Source organism: Ursus americanus, chromosome 22 (genome assembly GCF_024610735.1).
Source record: "Ursus americanus isolate L20-20 chromosome 22, mUrsAme1.1.p, whole genome shotgun sequence".
Classification (NCBI taxonomy): Eukaryota; Metazoa; Chordata; class Mammalia; order Carnivora; family Ursidae; genus Ursus; species Ursus americanus.
Genome location: NC_142148.1, coordinates 13,432,500 through 13,459,694, shown reverse-complemented (window position 1 = coordinate 13,459,694; position 27,195 = coordinate 13,432,500). Strand labels below are relative to the sequence as shown.

The 27,195-nt window shown below is 52.4% G+C and overlaps 1 protein-coding gene across 23 annotated transcripts in view; it reads right to left on the bottom strand.

The window, feature by feature from the left end:
- Positions 1–10,080: 10,080 nt before the first annotated feature.
- Positions 10,081–27,195, bottom strand: part of ZMYND8 (zinc finger MYND-type containing 8) — a 122,122-nt gene continuing 105,007 nt past the window's right edge. For 17 of the 23 annotated variants that reach the window (XM_045804744.2, XM_045804740.2, XM_045804747.2 and 14 more), the window contains 5 exons: positions 26,649–26,729; positions 24,218–24,296; positions 22,084–22,323; positions 20,028–20,188; positions 10,081–11,646 (listed from right to left, as the gene is read on the bottom strand). In XM_045804744.2, the coding sequence (XP_045660700.1) occupies positions 11,422–11,646; positions 20,028–20,188; positions 22,084–22,323; positions 24,218–24,296; positions 26,649–26,729 (786 nt within the window). In that variant the 3' untranslated portion in view covers positions 10,081–11,421. Of the gene's footprint in view, positions 11,647–18,918; positions 18,986–20,027; positions 20,189–22,083; positions 22,324–24,217; positions 24,297–26,648; positions 26,730–27,195 lie in introns of all 23 variants that reach the window. The other 6 variants (XM_045804746.2, XM_045804753.2, XM_087853531.1 and 3 more) reach the window with 1 other exon arrangement.

Genomic DNA, 27,195 nt, shown 5'->3' with positions numbered 1-27,195 from the left:
GATGCCACTTTCCACATCGGACCGGCAAAACTATGGAAGTGCTGGGACTCCTAGTACCGGCGGAGCTGCGGGCCCTTCACCCACTGCTGGTGGAAGCGGAGACTGGCACGACTCCCCAGGAGGGAAAGCTGGCAATATTGACCCACTTTGTCAATTTTATCCAGCAATTCCACTTCTGAGAATCGATCTACAGATACATTTATGTACGTGTGGAAACCCCCCAGAGGTTCATTTTCTACAACATTGCGTGTACTAGCAAAGAATGAAAACCCAAACACCGTCAGCGGTGAGCTGGTTAAATGAGGACGCAGCCACAGGATGGACTACTCCGCACGCATGAAAAAGAACAAGAGTGGGCCCCACGCGTCAGTCTGGGATGATCGCCTCAACATAGCACTAAGCAAAAAAGGCCAGTTTCAGAACAGTACATGGCATATGCCACCTTTTGTATAAGAATGGAGAAAAAAGTAAAACCCGTAGGATCTCATCTACAAAAAGAAACTTTGGAAGAAGATATAAGAAATTAATAAAAACAGTGGCCCGTAGGCCCTATCAGACATACGGGTAAGTGGGAGAGTGCCCTACTTATATACTGAATGCCGTGAGCAGATTACTCTAAGAACATCTTGAAGATCAGATGTCACTTCTAGAGACTTCCTGGTCACAGCCGGTTGCTGTAGGTAGCTTGTTTCCAGCCAGTTTCCCCCCAGCGGCAACACTAGCCCTTTCCTATGGGACTCAGGCTGCGAGTGTGAGGCTGAGGAGAGCAGGTCTGTGAATCAGGCAGCCCCCTTCTTGCCCGTCCCAGGAAGCCTGGTCTCTGCCAAGCCACCCCCACCAAAAGCGGGGCAGTTGTGGTCTCCAGGGTCTGAGCGGGGACACGTTATAAAGCCCTATCCCGTCTCAGAGCAGCTGTGCCAGCCATTCATCCATCCCGCCTGGTGAAGCCAGGGTCTACCATTTATCAGGTGCCCTTCTCGGCCTGCGGACGCAGACGTGAGACAGGGGCAGTCCCGACCCCCGTGGAGCTGACTTCCCTGCAGAGGGAAGGCGACACAAGCCGGCAAATCAACCGTGAGACGCAGACTTTCCCACTCATCACCTCGTCCTGCAGGAGGAGCCGGCGGCCACAAGCAGGACACCGGCACGCTCCCCAGATCCTGGACACTCGCCGCGCACAAGCCTGAGCCACAGCCCAAGGCCCCTTCCAAGAACCACCATGAGGCCAGCAGAGAAGCAGCTGTGGGACCCTCAGCAGGGAGGAGAAGGTGGATCCTGGAGGCCTAAGCCAGCCAACTTCAAAAAGGGGCCTGAGGGGCTCCGGGGTGGCTCAGAAGCTTAAGTGTCTGACTCTTCAGCTCAGGTCTTGATCTCAGGGTCGTGAGTTTGAGCCCCGCACTGGACTTCACTCTGGGTGTACAGCCTACTCTAAAAGGGGGGCGGGGAGCCTAAGAACATTCTTTTGAAAGAGATCACAGGATCTGCCAGTGAAACATTCAGGGTCCAAAAAGCAGCCTCTTGTCCAGGGGGTAGACACTGAGGGTCTGTTTGTTGGCTGGGATTGTGACTGAGTCTACGGCGTGGCATTGCTGGGTCAACGACAGGGGCTGCTCTCCTCTCAGACACTGGCTGGAGTCCAGAAGGAAGCTCTGGGGTGAAGCAACACAGAGTAACCGGAACGGCACGGGGACGCTGTGGATGGCCTGCTCACCTCGGAGCGGGTGGCACCTGCGCTCAGACCCGGGTGGTGAGAAATCCAGGTCAGGCGCTCCAGGGGCAGACAAGGAAGTACGAACACGCAGGCAAACAAAGCTGGAGCTGGACGGAAAGATGGGAAACCCGGAAAGACTGGAGGTGAGGTCACAGGTCATGGGGTCAGAGCGTAAGGCCCAGGCAGATGTGGATGGATCCTTTTGGTCATGGATTGGAATTTTACTGGAGTTTGGGTTTTATTCTAAATTCAATGAGAACACATCAGAGGGTTCTCACAAGGACAGTGGCATGATCTGATTGACATTTTTTAAAATGACTCTGGCTGCTGTGGGGACATTGGTTTGGAGGGGGAAGGATGGAAGTAGGGTGTGCAGTCAAAAACAACCGGGATCCCGCATGAACTTAGAGATGTTTAAATTGCATTTTATGATCCACATCCATTTCCTGCACAAAGCTCAAGTATGCACCCTGATGGATTTTTACAAAGGATCACGCTTGGGTAACCACTGTCCAGATCAAGATGGAAGAGGTGTCCAGGCCCCCAAAAGGCTCCTTCCCCGCCTTTCCCAGCCGTTACCCACATTCCATCACTGTTCTGATTTCTGACCAGTCTCCCCACCACGCCTTCGACCGCTGTCAATGCCAGCTCCGCGCTGGCAAAGCTATGCCGGCCAGTGACCACCAGAGGGCAGTGCGAGCCCGCAGCTGGGCCGAGCCCGCAGCTGGGCCGAGCCCCCGCCGGTGCCGCCCGAAGTTGGGCCCGAAACAATGCAGGCTGCTGTTGAAAGGATTCGGAAAGCAAGGCCATCAGGCCGTGTCCACGCTTCAGGGATTGCTGCGGTGAAATGGCAGCACTGTCGACAGTGTGTCCAGGCCTAAAAACTGATAAGCTGACCTGCCGTGGCCACAATGGGGATCCCACTATTAAGCAGCATCTATGCGGGAAGGCAAACGGACACTACGGTAGCCTCAAGAGCAATCCGCAACCACCACCCTGGAAAACGCCAGAACAAGCCGCTCTAAGGACTAATTGCACGTAACCATAGTGAGACTCGTTTGAAAAAAATGTTGGGATTTCTTTTTACATGTTGAAGTTCATTCAAGGATAGGGATAAGCTGGCTCCAGCCAAACACGGATTATAAAATTCAGCATGAAGTGTCTGGTCTGAAAGGAGTAGCTGGTAAACTCTGGCTGTAGGTGAGACGCCCTCGCAGACACCGCCCCACTCCAGGGGTGAGCAGGGTCGGCAGAGTCCCAGGCCTCTTCCGTCTCAGCCCTCGGATCCTGCTGGCCACCTGGGCTGAAGGAGAAGCAGCAAACGCAAGCCCAGCTTCTCACGCTCCCTAAGCACCTGCTATGTCCCAGGCACCGAGCTAAGCCCTTGACCCGCATTAGCTCATGTCCTCCTGCTGGAGAGGAAGCATCGCATAGTGATCAGGCCCGGGGCCTTGGGATAAATCCCAGCTCTCCCTGTTACTATCCGTGGGAACTTCTCTCCCCGAACCTCACTTTTCAGCTCTAACACGAGAGTGACGGTAGAACCAAGCTCATGGATTGCTGACAGCACCGGACAAGTGCCGACAGGACCAGCACTTAGAACGGTGGCTTTCAGGCTTTCTGACTGCACTCCACAGCGACAGGTGCCGATGACATCAAACCGTGGACAGCGCGCACCTATGTATGCACATACGAACGTGTATGTATTGTCTGCGTCTGAAACAGGCTTCACAAAGCAATGCTTACCCATCTGGCCATGATGCGTCCTATTCTATTCCATCCTGCTCTACTGTGCTTTTAAATGATGCAGGTCACAATCCATTAAAACACTTTCACTCACAACCCGGTGTTTGAAAGGTGCTAGTTTAGAACAAGTTTCAGCAAACAGTACATTCATCATCCAATTAGCTGCGGTGTTCACAAGCCCCATTTCACAGAGGGGGAAATGGAGGCCCAGAGGGGTATTGTGGCTTGCCCCTGACCTTGCAGCTGGAATGTGGCCAAGCTTGGACCCCCAACCCAGCATCCTTGCTAAATGACTGCTCTTCTGCCCAAGATTGCCAACGGGTGGCTCACGGTCCAGATCTGGCCCACAGAGACGTTTCATTACTCTTCACATTACGTGTTCAAACCTTGACCCAACTATTTAAAACTTGGGAGAATTAACTCAAAATCCACACTTTCAACTTCTCTCCAAAAACAAAGCGGAGGATATGGCAACACTGTAGGTCCAGCTAGGGCCACTCCACAGCTCCTGCTGCTGTCCCTGCCAGGCTCGCTTTTTGCCACCATCCCCGCCATGCCCTGTCGCCTCCCTGACACACAATCTACCATCACACCCGGGAGCTGGGTTTTCTACTGTGAACACACAATTTTCTATCAAAAGTGGAAGAGAAAAAAAAAAAAAAAACTAAACCAAGAGAACTATAGGTTTAAAAAAGAAAACAGAGGCAGGAGTCTATTCTAACATGTTTGATTAAAAAAATAAATAAATAAATAAATAAAAAATAAATAAAAATGTGTATCCACTCTCCCCTGACCTGTTCCACTAGTTTCTGTTCCGCACCTGGTCCTGGGAGCAGAGTTCCCATCTTACCACTACCCTGTAGCTACCCCATCTCTCTGTCCAAAGCTGTGTCCCCAGCACCTGAAACTTATTAGGCATGAGAATGGGTACCTAATATGGAAGGGGGGAGGGAGGGAGGAAGTGGCTTTTATATAAAAGCTTCTCTAATGATGACAAAGATAGAGTAAAGCTTAAGAGCAGACATTCTTTTGCGTCATCAGCCTGGGTTCAAGTTGTTTCTGCCACTAACCAGCTGTGTGACCTCAGGCAGCTTCCTCAACCTCTCTGGGTCTGGTATCTTCAGCTGCAAAATGCAGGTTATTACGATTCAGTGCACAGCAACTGCCTGGAATGCTACAGAAATGAAGTTACCTTCTGCAGTTCACCGAAGTGAACCGAGGTCAGTACTCAATTGTCTTAACAAGCTGTCTAGAGCCCAAGCTGACCTGGCCTTGGACTATCTCCTGGGCCAGGGAGGCGATGGTTTTCCATTAATTGAACAGAGCCTTGGGCAGGTAGAGCCCTGGGCCAGATGGCAAAGCCAAGGGTTTGATCCCCAGCCATAACTCTGGGTGAGAAATTACTTTTCAGCATTCAACCATTGCCTCCCCTTGGCTGTACCTTCCTGAATGAGAGGCTGGAAAGCGAAAACGCTTCTCCAGGCTCCATTAGAGCCAGGGGTCTGGAGCACTGAAGGGCCCACACACTAGCTATGTTCACAAGAGACCCGTATTTGGTACTGAAGTGGGGGAGAAAGGTGGCGGCACACGGGGCATTCGGCCTGCAGGTGCAGACGAAAGCAAAGCCGGCGAGGGTCAGGCCCCAGAGGCTGGTGCAGCTGCGACTAGATCAACAGGGGCCCTTCCTGATCCTGGAGGAGGAGCAGCCGCCCCGCACCCCCCCCCCCCCCCACCGCACCACCCACCCAGCCGCCAGTCCTGCCGCGTGGCTGCCCCAGCCCAGCCCTCCTCCCGATTCTGTAAACACTCATCATGTATCAGACCCAATCAGGGACGCGGCCAGATCTGGCCCAGGAGTTAGGGGTAAGCCATGTATTACGGGACTTAGGCCTCCTACAGGGGGTCCCAGGAGTTGGGGAAGTGAAAGTGTGAAAGGCTGCACCTGGAGTCACCAACGAGGCAATCTGAGAAGCCGTGAGGCATGTCCAGCCACCAAAGTGCGTCTGCAGAGAGGCGCCAGAAGAGAAATCGACGGGGAACCCTAGCCCCTGCAGCCAAGCACCCAGGGGCGGGGCACATGCTGATGTCCAGGAGTCCGAAACAAGACCCGTGGGTGGCACAGAGGACAGCAAGGACAAGCTGCAGTCTGAGCGCACGTCTGCAGCTGTCTGTCACCACATCTAGCCACAGCAACCTTGCAAGAGGAGAGGCTGCTACTTCCCTTCCATCTTCAAAATCTCACATGAGTCCCTCTTTGGGTCAATTCTAACTCAGCACCATTCAAAGAAACGGATTCTGGGAAATGTAGCTCCAGCCTCGCCAACTAGCCGCAAGCCGCACTACAGCCTGGTTCGCTTACTACACCCTTCCGCTCTACCTGGCTGCGGGAGTTCTGCTCTCAACTGACCTGGCTGACAGAGACTCTGGGCAGTTCTGCAGGGAGCGCCGTCAATGTCTTTGTCGACCCAAGGCCTTTTGTTTGGGCAATTTCCTACCTTAGGAGTCTGCAGCCGAAGCAATCCGAACGCCACCTTCCCAGCCTTCCTCGCAGCTAAGACGTAGGCATGTGACCTAGAGTCTACCAATCATATATACCCAGCTGGAGACTCAGCCAATCAAATACACCCAAGTGGTATTCAGCCTCAACCCAATACACCCAGCGCAACCTGGGTTTACCCAATCCGCATACACCCGCATGAGAAAGCAATCGGATTCTGCGAAGTGCGTTCTGATGTGTGGGATCCAATCTAGCAAGGAGGCGGGAGGGACGTGCCCAATGTCACCGGTGAGAGTGGCAACGTCTAGGCCCAGTGGCAGTGACGGGAAGGTCCTGCAATGTAATTTGGACATTGTGGCTGTGCAGTCTCCCAGCCGGTCTCTCTGGCCCTGCCTTCCAGAGGTCTGCGAGTCCCGTAATATCCTTCAATAAATTCCTTTCCTGCCATATTACCTAGAGTGTTGTTTGCAACTAAAACCCTGACCCCCTGTAAATTCATGGAAGCCTCGAGTCTTACTTTCCCAGCTGCACAAAGAGAACAATACTCACCCTGTGGACAGTGGAGGGGAGGCAGGGAAAGGGGCCCGGGAAGGCGTTCTGTAAACTGACCGTGGTGTCGCAGACACGGGAGTCCAGTTTGAATCCTGGCTGTGGCACTAACCTGTTGTGTCTGTCACCTTGGACAAGTCACTTCCCTCATCCCGCCCCGTGCAGTTATCATGAAGACCAAAAAGACTACAGTAGCCTGGAAAACCCTCAGTGCAGAGCTCAGCGTGCGGGCTGAGCCCACACGGGGACGCTGGAAGGGATATGGTGACCTTTGTTTCCCTGGGTGAGAGAAAATGTAGGGGATGTCCTGATGTGCCCTGATATGAAAGCTGCATTTTGGAAAACATTTCTACGTTCGAAACACAACTCTGATTAATGCCACTGAGTTGTACACTTAAAAATGGTTAAAAGGGCAAATGTTGTTGTATATATTTTACTACAATTTTTTAAATAAAATACCAAAAATCATTGAATTACACACTTCAAATGGGTGGATCCCATCGTATGTGAATTATATCCCAATAAAGCTGTTCAAAAAAACACACCCGCCTCGCTTCCCACCCGTTTTGGAGCACAGTGCAAACCTCCGCCTCTCTCTCTCTCCCTCTCCCTCTCTGAGCCCATCAGCCCCACCCCCACCTGGAATCCCTCCATTCTGGCCTTACTGGCCTGCCTTCTCTTCCTGGAAGATGCCAGGTGCCCCCCTCAGGCCTTTTACATTTGTTCTTCTACCCTGGACGTTCTTCCAACCAGGTTAGAGGCTCTCAGCTCTGGCGGCCCACTGGGATCACCTGAGAAGCTTTAAATGACAGATGCCCAAACCCCACCCCAGAGAGTTGGATGTCATTATTCTGGGAAAGCAGGTAGGGTCTCGGCATTTACTGGTGGTTATTTAAAAACAAAAAACAAAAAACCTTCCCAGGTGCTTCTAATGTTCCACCAGCATGAACAACCAATGCCCCGGTCATCACAGCTTGGTACCCCTTCTTCAGGTTTCTGCTCAGCAGCCAGCTCCACGGAGAGGCTGTCCCCAGGCAGACCATCTACCTCCCTTCCACACATGCAAATTACCTTCAACAGTATCTGTCCCACCTAGCATTATATTATATGCCTATGTGACTGCTTCTCATGGGGAATGTCAGATGGATGAGGACAGAGGCTGCAGCTGTTTTGTTCAGTACTGTGTCCTCAGTGCTGAGTCCAGACAGAGTGCTCGGTAAGCAGCTGTCACCTGAATGAACGGCTTTGGCCCACCTCTCTGTCCCTCTCTGTCCCTGGTGCTCCAGCTCCGGCTCTGGGGGCTGCAGTTCTAGGTGAGGGCCACCAGGTGGCGAGAGTGCCCGATCGCATTACCAGCCTCCGCAGCCAGTCCTGCCCCGCGCTAGGCCATTCCTAAAAAGTACCAAGGACCACAGCAGACCTCACCGTGTCCTCCCTCTTCTCGTTCGTCGATTCAGACTCATAAGGACATCTGAAAATACTCGACCGGGACCAGCGCCAGAGAGGAGGGCTCCGCAGCCCTGTCTGAAAGTTCCGAGTGCTCCCCCTCTTCTCTGGCCTGTCACAGACCGTTTGGGGCAGCCTTGGAGGACTCCCATGGAACACCGGACCCCATGGCCAGTGTCTGGGGATTAGCGGAGGACCCATCCACTGGGGGCTGTGACATCCCAGGGTCACGGACCCACAGGGGAACGAAGAGGCGCTGGAACAATGCCCGAGACCTCAGCAGAAGTGAAAAAGGAAACAAGACAGGAGGGTGTGTGTCAGATGCTGCCGGTTCTGTTCCAAAAGGAGAGAAAACAGCCTCCCCGAGGGGGTCTAACAACACGCACGTCTTTCCAAATGGGAGGAGGCATGGACCTAGTCAAATACATAATAACATTCACCGTTTGTTTCCTCTACCACTGAGTCAGCCACTTTCTGCTCAGGTGCCTCCTTCCCTGGGAGGCTGCAGCTGAGACCCCTGGGTGCAGGGTCGGGGTGCCAGGGTCCTCATGGCGAGGAAGGCTCTCAGAGGCTGCCCCTGCTCAGACCCAGAAGCCGTGCGTCCTCCAAGCCCTGAGGATATAGCTCACCCATCCCGACACAGCTCATCTGTGAGCGGGACGCACAAGACCAAGTCATAAATATGTATTAACTTTGCTCAAGGATGTGTAAACTAGTAAGAGGCTGCGACAGAGGACAATGGCGGGAGGGGAGTGTCTGCTTCAGAGGTGACACCTGAAAGACAATCCGAGTAAGATGCCAGCCACAGAAGGGTGTGCCAGGCCAAGGGCACAGCCAGTGCAAGGGCCCTGGGGCCAGACAGGGACTGGCTTGCTGGAGCTGGAAAATCCAGGGGGCGATACTGCAGTCCTGCTCACAGCCTCAGCCTCATCCCCTCAAGTGGGGCTGTGTCCACCTCCCCTCTGTGGTCTTCAAATGAGAAGGTAAGGTGTACATATACGCCCAGTGAAAGGAAGCTGAAAAAAATTTTAACTCGAAAAATGACAGTACCCCATTCTACTGGAAAAAGCATTCACTAGCAGTCCTGTCAGAATCTTTCACCAGCTCCCTGGCTTTTAGCTAGTTACTTCTTTGGGCCTGTTTCAACAAGAGCCCCTGGCAGCTCACATTAGGGAGCCCACAGCCACCGTGTGAATGCCGGGGACCACGGACTCTGTGATATCCGGTGCCCTCTCCACTTCCACTCCTCTCAGCCACACCAGCCACGCTGCAGCTCATCAAGCTTGTCGAACTCACAGTGAATGCCCCAGGGCCTTTGTACCTGCTGGTCCCGGTCTAGGATGCTCACCCACTTCACGGCCCCACAGCCAGCTCTTCATTCAGGTCTCAGGTCAAACACCACCTCCTGAGAGAAGCCCCAGCACAGTCCCAGTGACAGTAGCCACCTTCACCCCTTGGTCTTATTTTAAAATATCCCCATTTTCAGATCGTTCATTTCAGCACCAAAAAAAAAAAAGAAAGATTTAAAAAAATCATCCCCATTTGGTCCTTTCCCAGCAGTGGTCACCACATGGCCTGTGAGCCAAATCCAGCCCATCCCCTGCTTTTGTACGGCCCATGAGCTGAGCATAGTGTTTACATTTTTAAATGGTTGGAAAAAAATCAAAATATGTTGATGACCAGGGTACACCCGAGCCACGCTGAGGTCTCACGCTGCCCACGCCACTCTCATAAGCGCAGGTCCCCACCCTAGCCCCAGGAAGACTGTCCCCTCCCCTCTTACTGTCTTGCAAAGACCGACCAGGATTTCCCTTCTCGTTGGCATGGCCCTGTCAATAAATTCCAAGGAACCGGACTTCCCAGGAAAAGCGCCCACTGGGGGCCCCTATTTATCATGTGCCCACCACCTGTGGAGATGTCCTTGACCTCCTGTGCTGGGTCATGCAGACCGGACACGGCCATCCCGACCCAATGGAAAACTGCAAATTTGAGGACGACCAAGCCATTTTTCCAAAAACAGTTTAATTAAAAAAAGGTGAAGAATCTGAAAAAACCGGGGGCAGGGGAGGGGCGGAACCCAAAAGAGCATACGGTGCGAGTCCAATGGCTCAGTCACAAAGAAACACCATCATCAAAAAAGATATTTAAGTTTAATACAAATTTTATACAAAGAAAATGTGAAAAAATACTTCCATATGCTAAAAGCAATTATGCTTCACAAATAAGGCCAGCTAGGCTATTTTTTTTTTTTTTGACAACTGCAATTCACAAATGTTCTTTCTCTCTTTTTCTTCTAATACTCTCTCTGTGTAGTTCTTCTCTAATATGGGTAACTAGCTGGAAACTGTACACAGTTCGCATCCTCTTATCAACAACGAAGAGAAAGGAAACAGGACTAAAATGTACAACAGAATGTACTGGAATGATATCGTACAATTAATTTTCTCATATACATACATCACCTTTTGCTTTGTTCAATGCTTTTTGTTTTACACAACATACAAAATGGTACTACGGTATGCGTAGTGTAACAGCACGGCTGGGGTCTGGCTTTCTCGCACACTGCCTTTGTTTCATGCTTACATAAAAACGTAAAATTCCATCGTATAAATAATACATACATGCTTCACCCCAGACTCAAATGTCCTCTGCGTGCATCTTGCCTTTGAGGGCTCGCTTCCACGAAGCAGGCATCGCTTACCAAGTATGTGTGAGTGTGTTTAAAAAGGAACCACAAAGCAAAGCGAAGACTTCTCTTTGTTTCAGAGCTTATGACCCTTCACGCATTCTCCGTCCTCTCCCGCGGAGGAGCTGAGCGGGGCTGGTTTCCGTCTTCTGTAAACAAGGACCTTGTTTCTTCCCTTTTAGGAGTAGTCGTCACTGAAACCACACAAAAGAAACTGGCTTCTCCAGGTGTCCTTCCGGTCCAGAGAGCTCGCATTCTGTAACATAGGAACGTAGTAGCTGAAAGGGGCCGACGGCTCGATGGGAGGTGCCCACGACAGCACAGCGTCTGCCGGACTCCCGGTCCTGATGCGCTGCGTACGGACGCCTGAACGCCACGGCTCGCATCCCCCCCGCGGGGGCCACGGACAAGGATCTGCGCGCCACAGCGACCCCAGAGCCCGGGCTCCACGCCGCGGTGACAGAGGGGCTGACCAACCGTCCCTGCTCCAACGTCTAAACATTCTTTTCTTTGTTGGGTTTATTTTTTTTTTAATTGTTTTTCTTTTTCTCTTTTTTTATAAGTTAAAGTCAATACAAATATAAAAAGGGCAAGGGACTCTAGGTTCAAGGACATCCACAAATTGTACATTATTTACACCTAAAGCATAGGTTTCGCGTGGGCCCAGCGGTCCTCAGTCGATGCTAACGCCGGACGCCATGTAGTGTGGCTGCCCTCTGAGCCGAGGGCAGAGGCCAAGTCCGCGTGCCTGGCGCTCTCCAGTCTCAAGGTGGCTGCTCTCCCGTCTCACGTTTCTTTGCTGCTTCCTATTGCCCTGGTGTCTGGTTTTTTTTTCCTCCACGGCGTGGGTGGCTTGTGTCGTGACTTGTCCCTAGTCCCAGAAGGTGTCCAGCCGAGACTCTTTCGGGAGGAGGCTCTTCGAACTGGGGCCGGCGTTGTGTTCGGAGCGAGCGGGTCCTCGCTTCTCGTCACCGCCGCTCCAGCAACCAGACTTACTGCTCCGGGAATGGTCTGCAGAAGAAAAGCAACAGAGGGGGATGTTGAGCGTTCCCGCCAGCTCCACCGAGGCCCAAGTGCCCCGCCACCGGGCTGGCGCCTCCCCTGCGGGCCGCCGCTCTGCCCTCTCCCCTGGGCAGTCGCCCAGGGCCGCCGCCCGCTGCCCTCCATGGGGGGGGTCACCAGAGTGCAAAGGCAGACGACTTATTGTTTTAGGGTTCAACGGCTGATTACAAGAACAGTAGGTGGTCACGTTGTGGAGAATCAAGACTGGTGAGGAAGGTACGGACGTGCCAAGGCAGGCAGTTCTTACGCGGTACCTGGAACCGTGCACCCGTATTACACGGCGGGTCAACACCAAGCACCCCTCGGACGCTTCTGCGTCCAAGCTCGGCTGCTGGAAAGAGGCACCGAAATCTGGCATTCGATTTACTTCTATTATGGAGTTTCTTTAGTCGATTTACAGAAAAACTGAAAAACAGACTATATAACGAAACCACCTGATGGAGAGGATCACCAAAGAGAAGTAGCAAGGGCCAGAATGGTTAAGTCCAGCTAAAAACAGACCCACGGACTCCCAGCAAGGACAGGCTGGTCACAGAAGGACACAGAGCCAGAGGTAAGACCGAGGATGGCTTCGAGGACGTGTGTACCACAGTGGCCAGAGGAAGCCAGGAGGAAGTTGAAGGAGGAGCAAAACGAGGGGTCTGTAAGCCGCCGCACAGCTCAGCTCGGGCAGGCGTGGCTGACGGTGAGAGACCCATCAGGGCACCGCCGAGACCCTATCACACCCTGGATTGTCTGCCAAGTTCAGAGGGCTGGAACGGAACTTTGTTTTTAAATCTCTTGAGATGTGATGCTAATATTTAATTCAAAGAAGCCAACTGTCAAGCCCAGAGACAGAACGAGGATGAGTGAGGAAGGGACCCGATCAGAGCCGGGGTGTGTTTCTCACCACCTGGTAACAAGGAATGCATGTGTTTAGTCCTATGTTCGGGTTTTGGAAGATACGTAATGAAGAGAAAGATAAAAATCTCCGAAGTAATGTGTTCACCCAGGAGAGACTTCTTTTTAACCATCTACATCAGTCACCAAGGGGGGACGGTATTCAGGCAGAGAGAAATGGGGTCAAAGGCTAGTCTTCCCAAGAGTCCTTAATCCACCTGCTCTGACTCCTCCTTCCCTATTCGTGAAACCTGCACGAAAGCTTCTTCAGGAAGGTCTCGGGGGACTGGTGCAGCTGGTCCTCATCCAACACGAGAAAATCCCACAACACGGTAGTCAGGTGAAGGCCGGCCAGCCACGTGTCTCTGCAGGACCCAGCTCCTCAGCTAACGGGACCCACGGCACTGGCTGTTACGGCCAATCACTGCAGGGGAGAATGGGTGTTACCCTAGGACCCTTTCTGAAAAACAAGGGTCATCCCTTCCAGAAGTTCTCGCTCCCTACTGCGGTTTTCAACGGCCATGCGAGGCACAGCTAAGACTTGCAAAAAGGCAAAGCAAGACCCATCAATCAGAAAACAAAAGACACGCCCACAAAGAGAAACGCACGCACGTACATGCTGTCTGCAGGCCCGGAACGATTCCTGGCAGCTTTGGGGACACGGGGTCCTACTTCCCCTTGTGGGCTGGGTAGCTGGGGCGCGGGCTGCCGGGCAGTGGCGCTTGGGGCATCGGCAGGCTGCTGGCCGCACCTGCCGGGAACCGAAGAGCTGGCCCAGGTAGCCTCGGAGTCCATCAGGGAGCCCGGGGGGCCACAACCCAAGCACCTGCTACTTGTGCTCGTCGACAGGCCGCCTGCCGTTCTCAGAACCGTGAGCTCTTTTATCCACCTCGCCCTTCTCCAACCAGAGGCATTCACAGGGGCCTAGCGCTTTTTTACTGTGCGTGTGAAACTGTGGGCAGGGCCGCTGGCCGCAGCGCGGCGTGACGACTGGGGGATAAGGTCCACAAGGACATAAAAGCAACTCTGGGAGCCACGAATTCTACAGCATGTTGAAAGCACAATTCTCAGAACCACTAGCTCTGCCGGCAGCCGAATTCAACCAGAGAAGCGGGGGGCCAGAACCACACTAAGGCACAGAGCAGCACCCAAGGGACCCGGATTATGGAGGGCCGATCGTAACTCCTCTACCACCAAGGCTGCCTGAGGACGGGCCCGGTGGGGACGACGAGGAAGGCACCGTCGTCAGGACTGGGCAAGGGGCTACAGAGGAGGTTTGGAGGGGCCAACATCCTCCTCCACGATGACGGGACCCCAACAAATAACATCTGAAACCAAAGGGTCAAAAATTAGTGACAGGGAAGGGCTTTCAATGACATAAGGGGTACGGTGAAGAGTTTGGTGTGGAAATAATGGAAGGTAGGACAAAAGGACAAAACAGTAACTCCAGGAGAAGGTACAGCTGTGCCCCAATGGACATATAATCCCGGCAGCCCAAGCGCCTTGGCAACAAAAGGCAAGCTCAGGACGGCGGGAACCGGCCTCGAAGTCTCCGGCTCAGCCGCCAGACACCAGCGAGAAGACCGTACTGCGTTTAGGGCTCAGCCTTGAGGACAGGAGGTCACAGCAGAGCAGAGGGCGGGCTGGACAGGGCCGGAGGAGGAGGGGTGACAGGGGAGGGGGACCGCCAAGAGAGGGGACGCCTTCTCCAGCTGACAGAACCAGAACCAAAGAGTGCGCATTGCATCTGACCCAGGGAATCCCTAGGGCACGTCAACGGTGACATAGGTCATCAGGGAGGAGGGGAAGGAGAGAGGTCATCGAGGAGCCCAACTCTCATCTTCTAAACCCAGAAACCAACAAGCAATGTTGAAAACTAACGTCCAGAAACAGAAGGACAGGGAAATACGTTATTTGTACGTAAGGAAGTAAGTACCAGATACATCAGTGGGGACCGGGCCTAGAACAGTCCTTCTCTGTACGATTTTATTTTCTCTAACTGTATGTGTGTTTTCCTCTAAAATCTCAGTTAAAAGACAAGCAAGCAGCAAGGAAGGGCATCCCCCCTCTAGGGCTTTCTCCCCTCCGACTGCCTCTTGTCCTCACCTGCCCGGTGGCCGGGAGGCACTCTGAGCTCAGGAGCCCCCAGGGTTGCAGAGCCCACTTCCCTCCCCGAGATCCCACCTGCACAGCCGCCAATGCCAAGAGCCAGCAGAAGTTACATGCAACGTACGAGGAATTCAAAGGGGCAGCAAACAAGCCAGTCTTTCTGCTTTCGCACAACCACCAGCACAAACCATTTTGTGACAAACAGAGGAAAATGATAAGACGCAAGTCTGTTGTCCTGACCAGGCCTCCAGGCACCTCCCGCTCATGTCCCGCCCGCTCACGCTCCAGGATGTCATGGCAACACTGCCTGAAAATACTCTTCTTCCTCCAGCCTCTGACACTGAGCTCCGGGGTGCTCCCCCCCCTTTGCTAACATGCCTCCCCTCCAGCCTCGTCCCAGGTCCTAAAAGTATGGACACCTCCCAAGAGAAGCCCCGGGTGCACCTCTTTCTTTAGCCAGGACTCGCCAAGACGGTCCCTTCTGCTGGGGCGATCCTGGGACTCTGACCAATCCCGTCTTTGTGAGACAAGGTCTCAAAACGCAGTTTAGAATTTAAGACGTCTCCAGTCATTCATGGCTCAGAGCTCAATGGTGACCGCACCGCGACAGACCACACAGCGTGAACACAGGAGCGTGTGAGAAAGCGAGAGAGATGGGACGGAACAACTTTCGACAGACATCTAGCTGGGCCGGGAGGAGACAGTCCAGTATGCAGCCACTGGCCACACGATGCTATTTAAATAAAGTAGAGGAACACACTAACTTCTGTCCCTCAGTCTCATCAGCCACAGCTCGAGGGGCCGGCAGCCAGGCGTGCAAGCGGCTGCCATAGGGAACGGTGCAGGTGGAGAACGCCGTTGCTGCAGAATGTTCTGGGGGCAGCACTGCTCTAGGGGGAGGTGCAGGGTGTCAAGCAAGGAACCTGGAAGTACAGGAGGATGTTTAAATGCCACAGGAAGGGGGCGCCTGGGTGGCTCAGTCAGTGAGGCGTCCGACTCAATTTCAGCTCAGGTCATGATCTTAGGGTCGCGAGATCGAGCTCCACATCGGGCTCCGTGCTCAATAGGGAGTCGGCTTGGGGATTCTCTCTCTCCCTCTCCCTTTGCCCCTCCCCCTAACTCATGTGATCTCTCTCTCTGTCTCTCTCTCAAATAAATAAATCTTTAAAGATAGATAGATAGATAGACAGACAGACAGCTAACTGCCATGGGAAGGAAGCAACTGAAAGTAAGACCTGTGTCTCCAACAGGACAGGGAGGGCAAGGCAAGCACAGCTGAAGGAAGGTTTCAAGGCCGGGGGGCTAGAAGGGAGGGGAGCAGCGCCTGGCTGTGCACCTCTGAGGAACAGGCGAGGCCACGTGCTGTCAGTGACGGTGGAGGGAGGGGGGGGAGGTCTGAAACAGAGCAGAGAACTCTGGAAGCTGCCCTTGTGGAGAGTGGGAACAGGCTGCCATGCGACGATCAGGTCAGATCAACAGGCAAATGGCAACGCCTGCTTCTGAGGCTCGTGGTCAAGATGTGCGTGTGTGCGTGGTGGAACGAGCGTGTCCCCCTGCACGACCTTCTCGGCTGAGCACTAACGCTCAGGTGCAGGCGAGTAAAGGACAGACGGCTGGGGTTTGTCCAAGATGGCGTTCTGCCGAACGGACATACCGGGAAGACCAGGAGGCACGGGAGGCTGGGTTACATGAGCAAGGGTGCTGCTGAAATGAGCCATGGGATCGAAGCTGGGGAAGGAGGAAGGCAGTGGGACGGAAGTGAAGAAAGCAAAGAGTTAGTAGGTCTGGAAGCAGGGGTGGAAGGGAGAGGCCACACCCACAGCCCTGACTTTCCCCAGGCATCAGTGCCTTCTTAGTTGAGCCATACAAAACTGCCGACATTCAACTATTTTTGACTTACAATTTCATACGGGTCAACCTAAGTATTCCCAGCGCCGTGGGTGAGAGCACGTCTGAGTCTGAGAAATCGGGACTCAAGTCCTGGCTCTGACACTTGCTCACTCACAGTTACTCGTGCATGTGACCTGACTTCTCATGGCCTCGACATCCTCATCTGCATAATGGAAACAGTCACTTCTCTCACAGAAGCTGGGAATAAATGCGCGAAGAAGCCCAACTGCTTCACGCTCTTCCGTAAGCATCGATTAAGCGCTCTTCTGACTTCCCCTGAAGCTCTAGGAAGATGGGCGCTGGCTGCCTTCTTCACCCCTACATCCCCAGCCCTAGCCAGGACCTGGCCCCAGAGACACTCGACAAGTTCTGATGCACCTCCGATGACTTGCAAACGGCCTAGTGCCGTGCACCCACCAAGAACTCAAGCAGAATGCAGGATCCTGCCCTCTCTCCCCCTCCCCTGTCCCGTCCCCAGACTCCTCAGGGGTTATTGTCTGCCCCCAACCCACGCAGTACCAAGTCACCAGCACCTTCGGGGGCTCCTGGCCTCCTCTCTCCAATGTGAACCATCCTTTCCACCCACTTGGGACACCCGTGTGCTTCAGGTCAGGGGTCTGCCAACAACGGGCCCAGGGGCCCAATCCACCCCGGTGCCTGAATTTTCTACTACAGATTGTCCTTGGAGCACAGCCACACTCATGCGCAACTCACGAACCGAACATATTATCCACGTGCTTCATCCTACGAGGGCAGAGCTCAACAGCTGTGACACAGACCGCAGGGCCCGCAACGCCTAAAACAGTCACTCTCTGACCTTTTACAGAAAGTCGGCCAGCCCCTGGGCTGGGTAAGCCCTCATCACCTCAGATGTGCGATAGGACGTGTGCCCCAACCAAGTTCCTGCGTGCAGTCGTCCTCGCTGCACCAGACTGAGCAGTCAGTGTCCCCAGGGCTGCGCTGAGCCCGCTTCCCTGCCCCAAAACTTGAACAGTGCCCCCCCATCCTTAGCGCCGCTCCCCCACCCTGGCCTTTCTCACACCACCTTCACAATTCCAACACAGCCACAGTCCTAACAGACGGCTTATTCCACGTTCTTAGTCTAAGCTCACTTTACACTAAAAAAAAAAAAAAAAAAAAAAAAAAAAAAAAAAAAACAGAAATTTAAAATCACTACCTGCATCACTGACAGAAAATCGACAATACTTGCCACAGACAGAGGGCAACTCTACAAATCAACATAATGAAAACCAAATTGTACTATGAACTTCTAGATAGATACCAAGTCTGCTCTTCGTTAAAAGGAGAAACCAGAAAATATCAGAGAGGTGCGAAAGGCTTCTTAGCACTAAACTGAACTGTTCTTGGGGGTTCAGTCAGAGGACGGGAGGGAAGGGAGTGGGGAACGACTTTTTCAACAGGCAGTTCGATCGTATTTAATCCCAAGTTCACCTTCTCCCTTAAGTCGGCTCAAGCCACTCCCTCTTACCCCCTTCCCTCAATCTGAACCCCACTCCCCAGGCCCTCCGAGAAACCCTCCCCAGCTACGGGTGCTCACAACGGACATCACTTCCTCCTCCATGCCCTGAGTACATGGAAGGGAAGGACCATGTCTGGTTTTCAGCTAAAGAGAATCATTCAGCAGAAACAAAGATCCTGGAGCTAAGGGACCCTGAATTAAGCAAACTGTCCTCAATGGGGCACCTTCTGTGAACCCTCTGGAATCACCCAAAATTGGTTTAGGAGGGGGCAGGAAAATGACCCTTCAGGCTAGAATGGAGGACAGCTCATACCCCAAAAAAGAGAAAAACTAAAAACGTAGTCCCAGAAAATACCCCAAAATGGCCTACCAGGTTATTCCTCAAGAGGAAAGATTTTTACAGAAAGATCACCCACCTAAAAATTTTCTATTCTCTAAAGTCTCACGTGCCCTTGCCCACGAAATGCGGGCGTTGGGATGTCAGAAATAGAGTTCCAGATGGTTTTCGCTCACTGTGGTCATTTCCCTGAGGGCAAAAGGACTGCTCGACCTAACGCACACCTTCTACCCCACCCCAGGTCAGCAACAGAACCCTCTTTTCGAATGAAGTTTTATGTGGAACCCCATTAAATAAAAACCCAGGGAAAAACTGATCAGTTTGGAGAGGTGCCTGAAAGCTGCCTTGCCCGGCCACTCCCTCACCCCCCAATGACCTGCCCAGGGCACCCCCAAAGATCCCTAAGGATCCACAGTGTTTGGAAAACCACTGCCCTAAACCCTTGAAGTTCTCCCTGAGAAAATGGCTTCCCCTCTGCCCGTGAGGAATTGTGAGAGCACCGTTCACCCACCAGGGGGCAACATACCAGAGCCTTGGTTGGAGCCTAAGAGAATGGAGGAGGGCGTCTCCCTGGAGCCAGAAAGGTCGAGGGTCTAAAAATACAAAAAGAGAGAGATGGACACAAGGCACGGGGGCCAATGTAGCCCCCCAGGGAAGCCTAGGGATCCATGGGGGTGCTCATCACTGCCCCCAAGGCACCTCTGTGCCCTCTGCCTGGTGTGCACAGGCAGGGGGGGCCAGGTCAGCTGGGGTGGCCCTACGCCTGTGCTCGGTCTCCCAGAATGGACAGGCTGGAACACAGTAATGGGGTGGCCCCTTACTCAACTCTACAGCCTTAGCTTCTAGAACATTCACTGTTTCCTCAACTTCCTTCACTGACCTGCCTACCCTCCAGAGTTCCGCCCACATCCAAAAAGGAGGTATACGACTTCAAAGGATTATCCAGCTCACTTTTATTTCACATGAACCCCTTACCAGGCAATATTATCAATGAAATCAAAGGGTGTGGATGGCATAAGGACTTACTCTTTTCCTAATACACATTGAAATAAATACATAATGACTACAAATGTAAAACATTATCAATGTGCCACCGAAAATAACTTTTACATACAATCCATGTGACATACGACCACACACGGGGAACTAGGAGGTGCAACCTTTGCTTTCCAATATGGCAGCTACTAGCTTGATGTGACTATTTATATTTAAATTAATTAAAATTAAAATTGAAGTGTGAGTCTTTGCTCACACCAGCCAGGGTTCAAGCGCTCAACAGCCACATGTGGCTAGTGGATACCACGCTGGGCAGAGCAGACACAGAACATTTCCATCATCACAGAAGGTTCTACTGGACAACACTGTTGTAAACTTTGAGAGTCCCCGGAGAGCAGCTGCCAAGTCGCACAAATGTCCACTCGGGCTCCACGTCCCTGTCCCGGCCCGCATGCCCACTGGTGAAAAGCAGCTCTGCTACGACTGTCACCCCCAGCAGCAGTCTGACTGCCCTGACCACCTTGCAGCAAACCTCCTACCACATGGGACTTGCAGAGGTGGCAGGCGTGGGGACAGGTGTGGAGACTCCGTGTGGCCCAGAGTGTTGGTGTCACTGGCCAAAGGCGAGCGGTTACTCACCGACCCGCTGTCCTTGCTCTTCTCTGCTGACGTCTCCTTGTCTTTCGAGGTGCTGGCTGTTTCCGTAGGGGCTGCCTGGGTGCTGGAAGAGCTCCCCTGCGATGACTTGTTTAGTGTTTCTGTGTTCACCTCGGCATCTGCTTCCTGCTGAGGAGCCGTAGCTGGGGGAAAGGAAGAGAGAAGCCGCGTGTGAGCCGAGTGCCGCAGCTTCCAGAACAGCAGGAAGCCCCACTCTGCACGAGGCCCCACGCAACTATGACCCACCCGCCACCCATAACAGGGGCAGCTGCTGTGCAGCCCCACCCAGGGGCTTTTCCAGTTTTCCAGATGCTGAAATTCCAGACTCAGTGTGAAAATAGGTGAATTTTTGACAGTTCATTAATTCAAGTTTTATGAAGTCATTCTGGAGACGAAAGCATGATGGTGTGGAACAGATGAAGCCCGTCAGCAGAGCCCCTGTCACCACGGATCTAGAATTACTCATTCCATAATTTCTCACGTTAGACCTATTTTAGCCCCGTGGACTCGCCTGCTTCTAAAGCAAGGTGGGGACGTCCACATGAAGAACACCACGGTGTCTCAGGCAGAGAGTATCCGGACATGGCAGAAGCTTAGAACACCTGAGAGGAAGTTCAGAAAGACGGGCATCATAATGCCACGAATAAAGAAAACTGAAGGACACTTTGGCCATCTTGTAAGAGTAGCAGCAAAAGGCTCATCAGATACATTCCAAAACTTAGGAGAATTTAACCACTGCAAGAAGAGATTTAAAAAGTAGCCATTAAGTCGACATCTCCCTAAAGGTTAAAGAACCCAGCAATGGATGAGTCAATGCTGCCTTTTTAAAATAACGAAATAATAGAAGATCTGTCTAAGCAGGAGTTGGCATACTAGCGCCACTTATCTGTGTCAATAAAGTTTTATTGGCACAATGCCACACACACCACTTACATATTGTCTAGGACTGCCTTCTCCCCAAATCAGCACAATGGAGCAGCTGCAACACACCCCACGGCCCACAAACCCAAAAGTCTTTACTCTGTGGACCTTCACGGAAAATGTTTGCCAACCCTTGGCCTTGGGAGTGCGTCTCAATCCTATCATTCACATTATCACCTTCAAAAAGTTTGCCAGTCTAACAGACACACTACCTTATTAATTATGTAATTTTTAATTAAATGAATTCTTTAAAACAGAGGCTTTGGGGGCACCTACGTGGCCCAGTGAGTTAAGCGTCCAACTCTTGATTTCGACTCTGGTCATGATCTCAGGGCCGTGAGACGGAGCCCTGAATTGGGCTCTGTGCTGAGCGGAGCCTGCTGAACATTCTCTCTCTCCCGCTGTCTCTACCCCTTCCCCGCTCGCGCTCACTCTCAAAGAAAAGAGGCTTTTAACTCTAAGCATATAAAGCTAACAGAAAAATAAGCTAACTGTAAAAATTAATTTCTAAAATATTACTAATAAATTCTAGCTAAACAGTGTGTTCTGCTAGAGGCACCCAGCCTGGGGGCTGCTTGTTCTCGACTAGAAAGAGAGGACAAAGATTAGCTCCAAACCAACACCTTTCCCTTCCCATGAGAACTGGGAATCCATGTTACTTCAAGCTAGGAGTCCGGTATTTAGAAGCAGGATTTCTCAACTTAAGTACAATTGGCCCTTTTGGGCCAGATCATTCGCCGTCATGGGCGGGACAGTCTTGTGCACTGTAGGGAGCTTGGTGGTATCCCTGGCCTCTCCCCTCCGGATGTCAGTAGCGCCCACCTCGGTTAGGACAACCACAACTGCGGGCGATCACTCCCAGCGTTTTGGGATGGGGCCCAAAGTCACCCCGTTGAGAACCACGACACCTCACATGAAACTACACTCAGCCAAGTAACAGAGAAGAGGCCAGAAGTGCAACACAGCTGGGCCTCACAGGTCAGTAACGTGTCTGCGCGAGACTGGCAAGGACAGGGCACGCCAACCTTGCCACACCAGTCTGCTCGGTGGGCCTGTGGGGGAGCCGAACGCCCACCCCACTGGGGCCGGGACCGGGATGCAGCCCGCACGGCCATACCTGACTGGGTACAGGACTTCATGTGCTCGGGCCAGTGGGCCTGCTGGCAGGGGTAGTCACAATAGCTGGTGTTCCAACAGCAGTAGAAAATGGCCTCCTTCTTGCAGTTGGCACACCACTGCTTCTTCTTGGTCTCGTCCACCGCCTGCTGCTTCTCCAGCTCCAGCTGCTTCTTCACCTCGGCAATGAGCCGGTCCCGCTCCTGCTCCAGGCTCTGCCGCATCTCCGCCATGGTCAGCTCTGACGGGGACAGAAGAGGACACTGCTTCATCACCAGTCCCCCGGCCCAGGGCAGGGAGGCTTTCATACCAGATCAGAAAGACGTCGGGTATGGGTTCCGACAGACACGAGTGCGGATCGTGGCTTAGAGGTGCCTCGGCTGTGCGACCCCCAGGCGAGTAACCTAGCCGGGCTACGCCCAGTATCTGCACCCTTCAAGGGAGCATTCATCACACTGACCTGTGTGTGACGGCGAGGGTCAGGTGCCCAACAGGCAGATAACCAGAGCCCCCCGTGATTCTGTGGGAAGTCCTCAAATAAACCTCGAAGCAATTTCCGCTAAGCTCACTTTGAGCAATATCCTCAGTGTGAGCTTTTCTATCAACCAAATACTTACACAGCACCCAGCATATGCGCGCACGTGCTGTTCTGAGCACCTCGAATCAATTCCCTTCATCTTCATACTAACCCTACTGTAACATCCCTTTCACGGGTAAGGAAACTGAGGCACATGGCTACTAAGGGCAGAGCTGACACTGGATCTCAGACACACTTTCTATTTCATGTTCGGGGCAATAGATTAAATCTACCACATAGGGCCCTGTGACTGATCATTACGGCTGATCGACTATCAAACTGGCCGTCTATGCCACTTCCTCCTTTCACTTCAGACAAGAAGTTCATGCACAGTTCACCTGGGGGTAACCTGCATGCCAACAGAAAAATAAAGGATCCTTCGATCATTAAAATTTTCTTCCTAAAATTAAACCATGCACACACGCACGCACACACACACCTCTAAAAACACCAGGAAAAGATGGGGGCGCCTGGGGGGCTCAGCCGGTTAAGCGTCTGGCTCTTGATTTCAGCTCAGGTCATGAAATCAGGTCATGAGCCCTGCGTCAGGCTCCGTGCTGGGCGTGGAATCTGCTTAGGATTTCCGCTCTCCCTCTCCCTCTGTTCCTTCCCCACCCTGGCTCTTTCACACATGTGCGATCTCTCGCTCTCTCAAAATTAATTATTCATTAAAATTTTAACACACCAGAAAGAAAATCAACCCCTTGCCCTTCCGCCAGACACAGTGTCTCCGTCCCTTGCAGCGCACTGCCCTCACGGCGCCCCGGGCTCCCCGGTGACGTGAGGGCAGAACGCTGCAAGGGAGAGCTTGCAGACCTCGGCCAGGTCTGGCCCACCCGCATGTTGTCTTGCAAATGTGCAGCCAATTATTTTAAAATGGAGAGATTCTGCAAAATAGATGCTCTGACTTCACTAGAGAAACAGGAAGAAGCCACAACATCCAACTAAACTTCCTCTACGGCAACACGCTACGGAGGAGCGGAGGGTTCCTCCCCGCGTGGCCGCGTAAAGGGTTGCGTTTGCGGTGTGCGATGTCACCACCCTCACCTGCGAGCAGGCGGGCACACCTGGACACCCGACAGCTGCCAGCATTCGGACTCTGAGGCTGACCCTACGTGACGGTCCGAAGGAAAACGCTCTACCTCTGGGGGGAAAGCCTTTTAACAGCATGGACACAGACTGTCGGGCCCAAAACAGCACCCAGTCCAAACCAGGGAGCAACACAGTAGCTTCCTCCGCAGTGTGGGGCACACAGGTGTTTGAGACTTTGTTGAAATGCCCAATATTCAACGGGGAGGAAGGAACGTCTGGAGCCACAGTGCCCGGACCTGAATCCTAGCTGTGGGACTCCCAACAGACCTGCTCGACGTGTCTGTGCCTCACTTATGCCTGCTCTTACATCTGGTCCCACGCTCCAGGATTCCGTGGTCTCCCCGGCAGTGGGACATCCCCAAGCGCACTTCAGACTCAGTGCACACCCCGGACCTGCCTCCATAGCTGCAGAGCAGCTCACACCCAACCGTCCTGAGGACGGACCGACCGAGTGGCTGGGCCTCACCCAGGTTGTGCTTCATTTCCGAGAGCTCCTGCTGGTGCAGCCACTGCAGCTTCTCGATCTCAATCCTCAGCCGGCGGATCTGTAACGAGGGGGAGTGGGACTCTCAGACGGCATGTCTGGGTGGCATTCACCAGCAGGGCTCGAAACCTGACCCCCAGCTCTAAGAGTCAATGGCACGCGGTGGATCGGGGCATAAAGCAGCCCGGCTGCTGCAGTCCAGAGAGGTAGGCACCAGTGCGTTACCCCAAACCAAGAGAAATTCTGCTTCTGAAAACCAAATACAGCTGGCCCTTGAACAACATGGGGGAGGGGGGGCTAGGGGCACCAGCTCCCCCACGCAGTCAAAAATCTACATATAACTTTTGACTCCCAAAAACTAATAGCCTACTCTTGACCAGGAAGCCTTACCAAAAACATAAAGAGTTGACGAACACATACATTCTATGTATAAGATACTGTACCCGTAGGATTAAGTAAGCTCCAGAAAAGACAATATTAAGAAAATCACAAGGGAAAATGCATTTGACAGTACTGCTGGAAAAAATCCACATAAAATGGATGAGCAGAGTTCAAACCCATTTTTCAAGGGTCAACAATACACGCAGTCTATCTTTTCCAAGAAATACTGGCTCCAGGAAAAGCCATTTCAAAAGCCCCGTAAAAACGGGGTGCAGGGGGGCCCAGGGGCTGGCTCAGTTGCTAAAGCATGGTGACCCTTGATCTCAGTGTTGTCTCACGATGGGCAGAGTTTACTTTAAACATGAATGAATGAATGAATGAATGAATGAATAACAAGGACCAGATTTTCTTTTCTTTTTTTTTTTTTGACCAGATTTTCATAATAAATTAAAACATAAAAGGTTTGATTAGAACTTTGGTCTAAAAAAATGAAACTAGGGACGCCTGGGGGGCTCAGTTAAGTGTCTGCCTTCGGCTCAGGTCATGATCCTAGGGTCCTAGGACTGAGCCTGAGCAGGGAGCCTGCTTCTCCCTCTCCCTCTGCGTCCTGCTCCCTTTGCTTGTGTTCTGTCAAATCAATAAATGAATTCTTTAAAAAAAAAAAAAAGAAAGAAAAAAAGAAACTAAAACAAAGACAGCTTTGTTTTATCTCTACCTAACATTTTAGGTAGGATCCACAGTCATTCACCTGAAATTCCAAAGCCTAACATCTCTGGAAAGCAAAGGGTATTTTGGGGAGGGGGTGGTTAATGTTGCAGGGAAGTCATTCAGAGGGGAAAAAATAAAACTCAACCTGACCTGCTATGGGGCTATTCACAGAGTTTGGGGACCACAGCACTTCTCTATGGAGGCGATTTTGCTCTCCCCACTCCCTCCAGGACACTGCAATGTCTGAAGACATCCAGGCTGTCTTACCTGACGGGTGCTACTGCCAATAGTAAGCAGAAGCCAGGGATGCTGAACAGCCAACGACGGACGGGGCAGCCCCCATACCAGAGAATTACCTGGCACAAACGTCAGCAGCGCCGAGGTTGAGAAACCCTGACTTATCCCACGTGCTATAAAGAAGCATGTTTCACAGCAGAAATGGGGGGGGGGGTGCGAATTGCCTCTTTAAATTCTGAAAAATTCCGGCACACATCTGGACCCCAAGGTTTCACACAAGACATTATGGGTCCGTATTTCCAACCACATGCCAATTCTTACATCGAACAAAAAAACAATGAAAGTATGGGGGGTGCGTTTTTCTAAACCAACATTGTCCCTTGTCTGTGACATCCTTGACCTAATCACAAAGAGGGTCACATGAGCAAAATATCTCAGGGGACTCACTGATTCCTCTCAGGACCTCTCTCACATCATTCTCTGTTGAAAGCCCATTAGGAAACTTTCCCAGAGATTCACTCCTCTTCTGAGGGCCTAGCCCTGCCAGGTCCTCGTAGGTCAATGGCCTGCGTGGAATTTCCCAGTCTCCAACATCATTTTGAATGACTTGAAGAAATCCTGCCACTCATCATTTCACCTGGTGACCCTTTCACATCTGGCTTACCGTGAATTAGCCCAAGGAAGGGAGTTCAAGGAGGTCTATTTTTATAAATGGTCACTTGGTAAGCGGACAATTTAATGTCTTAACCACTCCATTCCCTAGCCACCACATAATTGTGGAGGCTCTCACAATTCTTGGACAAGGATCACTTGGATAAAAAAAGTCCACAGCTACAGAGAGCCAGGAGACAACTACACATGGGGCCGAAGGAACGGACCAGGGGTTGAACTCAGGCTCCGGTGCGGGCTGTCCTCTGATCACACAAAGCAGGGTGTGTCTTCTGGCTAAATGAAGAAGTATCCTCCCCAACAACCACAACGGGCATGGCACCCTGGAGGGACTTCCAGAGAAGCTGCTTCCTGGCGCCATTTTACAGCGGCCCATAAAACACTCCTAGCAAGGGAGGAATTATGTGTCATCTCTGACCTCGGCTATTGTGCTTCCGGTAGTGTTTTTAGAAAGATCGTTGTAGATCTCTGTCATCGTTCCTTTTATTGCATCCATCATCTGAAAGACAAAAACAGAAACAATTCAGGTGACTGCTTCCCTGAGGCTTTTCGAGGGGACAGACATCTAAAATCCACGTCACATGAAGCAGCAGCGGTTCTCAACAGGGGGCTGCTCTGCCCCTCGCAGGACATTTGGCATCTGTGGTGGTTGTGGCGGAGGGGCGGGGGAGGGGGGACGGCATCTACTGGGTGGATGCCAAGGATGACCAAACACCCGACAGGGCACAGCACAGCCCCACAACAAAGACTTCTCCAGCCCAGGGGCGCCTGGGTGGCACAATGGTTAAGCGTCTGCCTTCGGCTCAGGGCGTGATCCCGGCGTTATGGGATCGAGCCCCACATCAGGCTCCTCCGCTATGAGCCTGCTTCTTCCTCTCCCACTCCCCCTGCTGTGTTCCCTCTCTCGCTGACTGTCTCTATCTCTTAAAAAAAAAAAAAAAAAAAAAAAAAAAGACTTCTCCAGC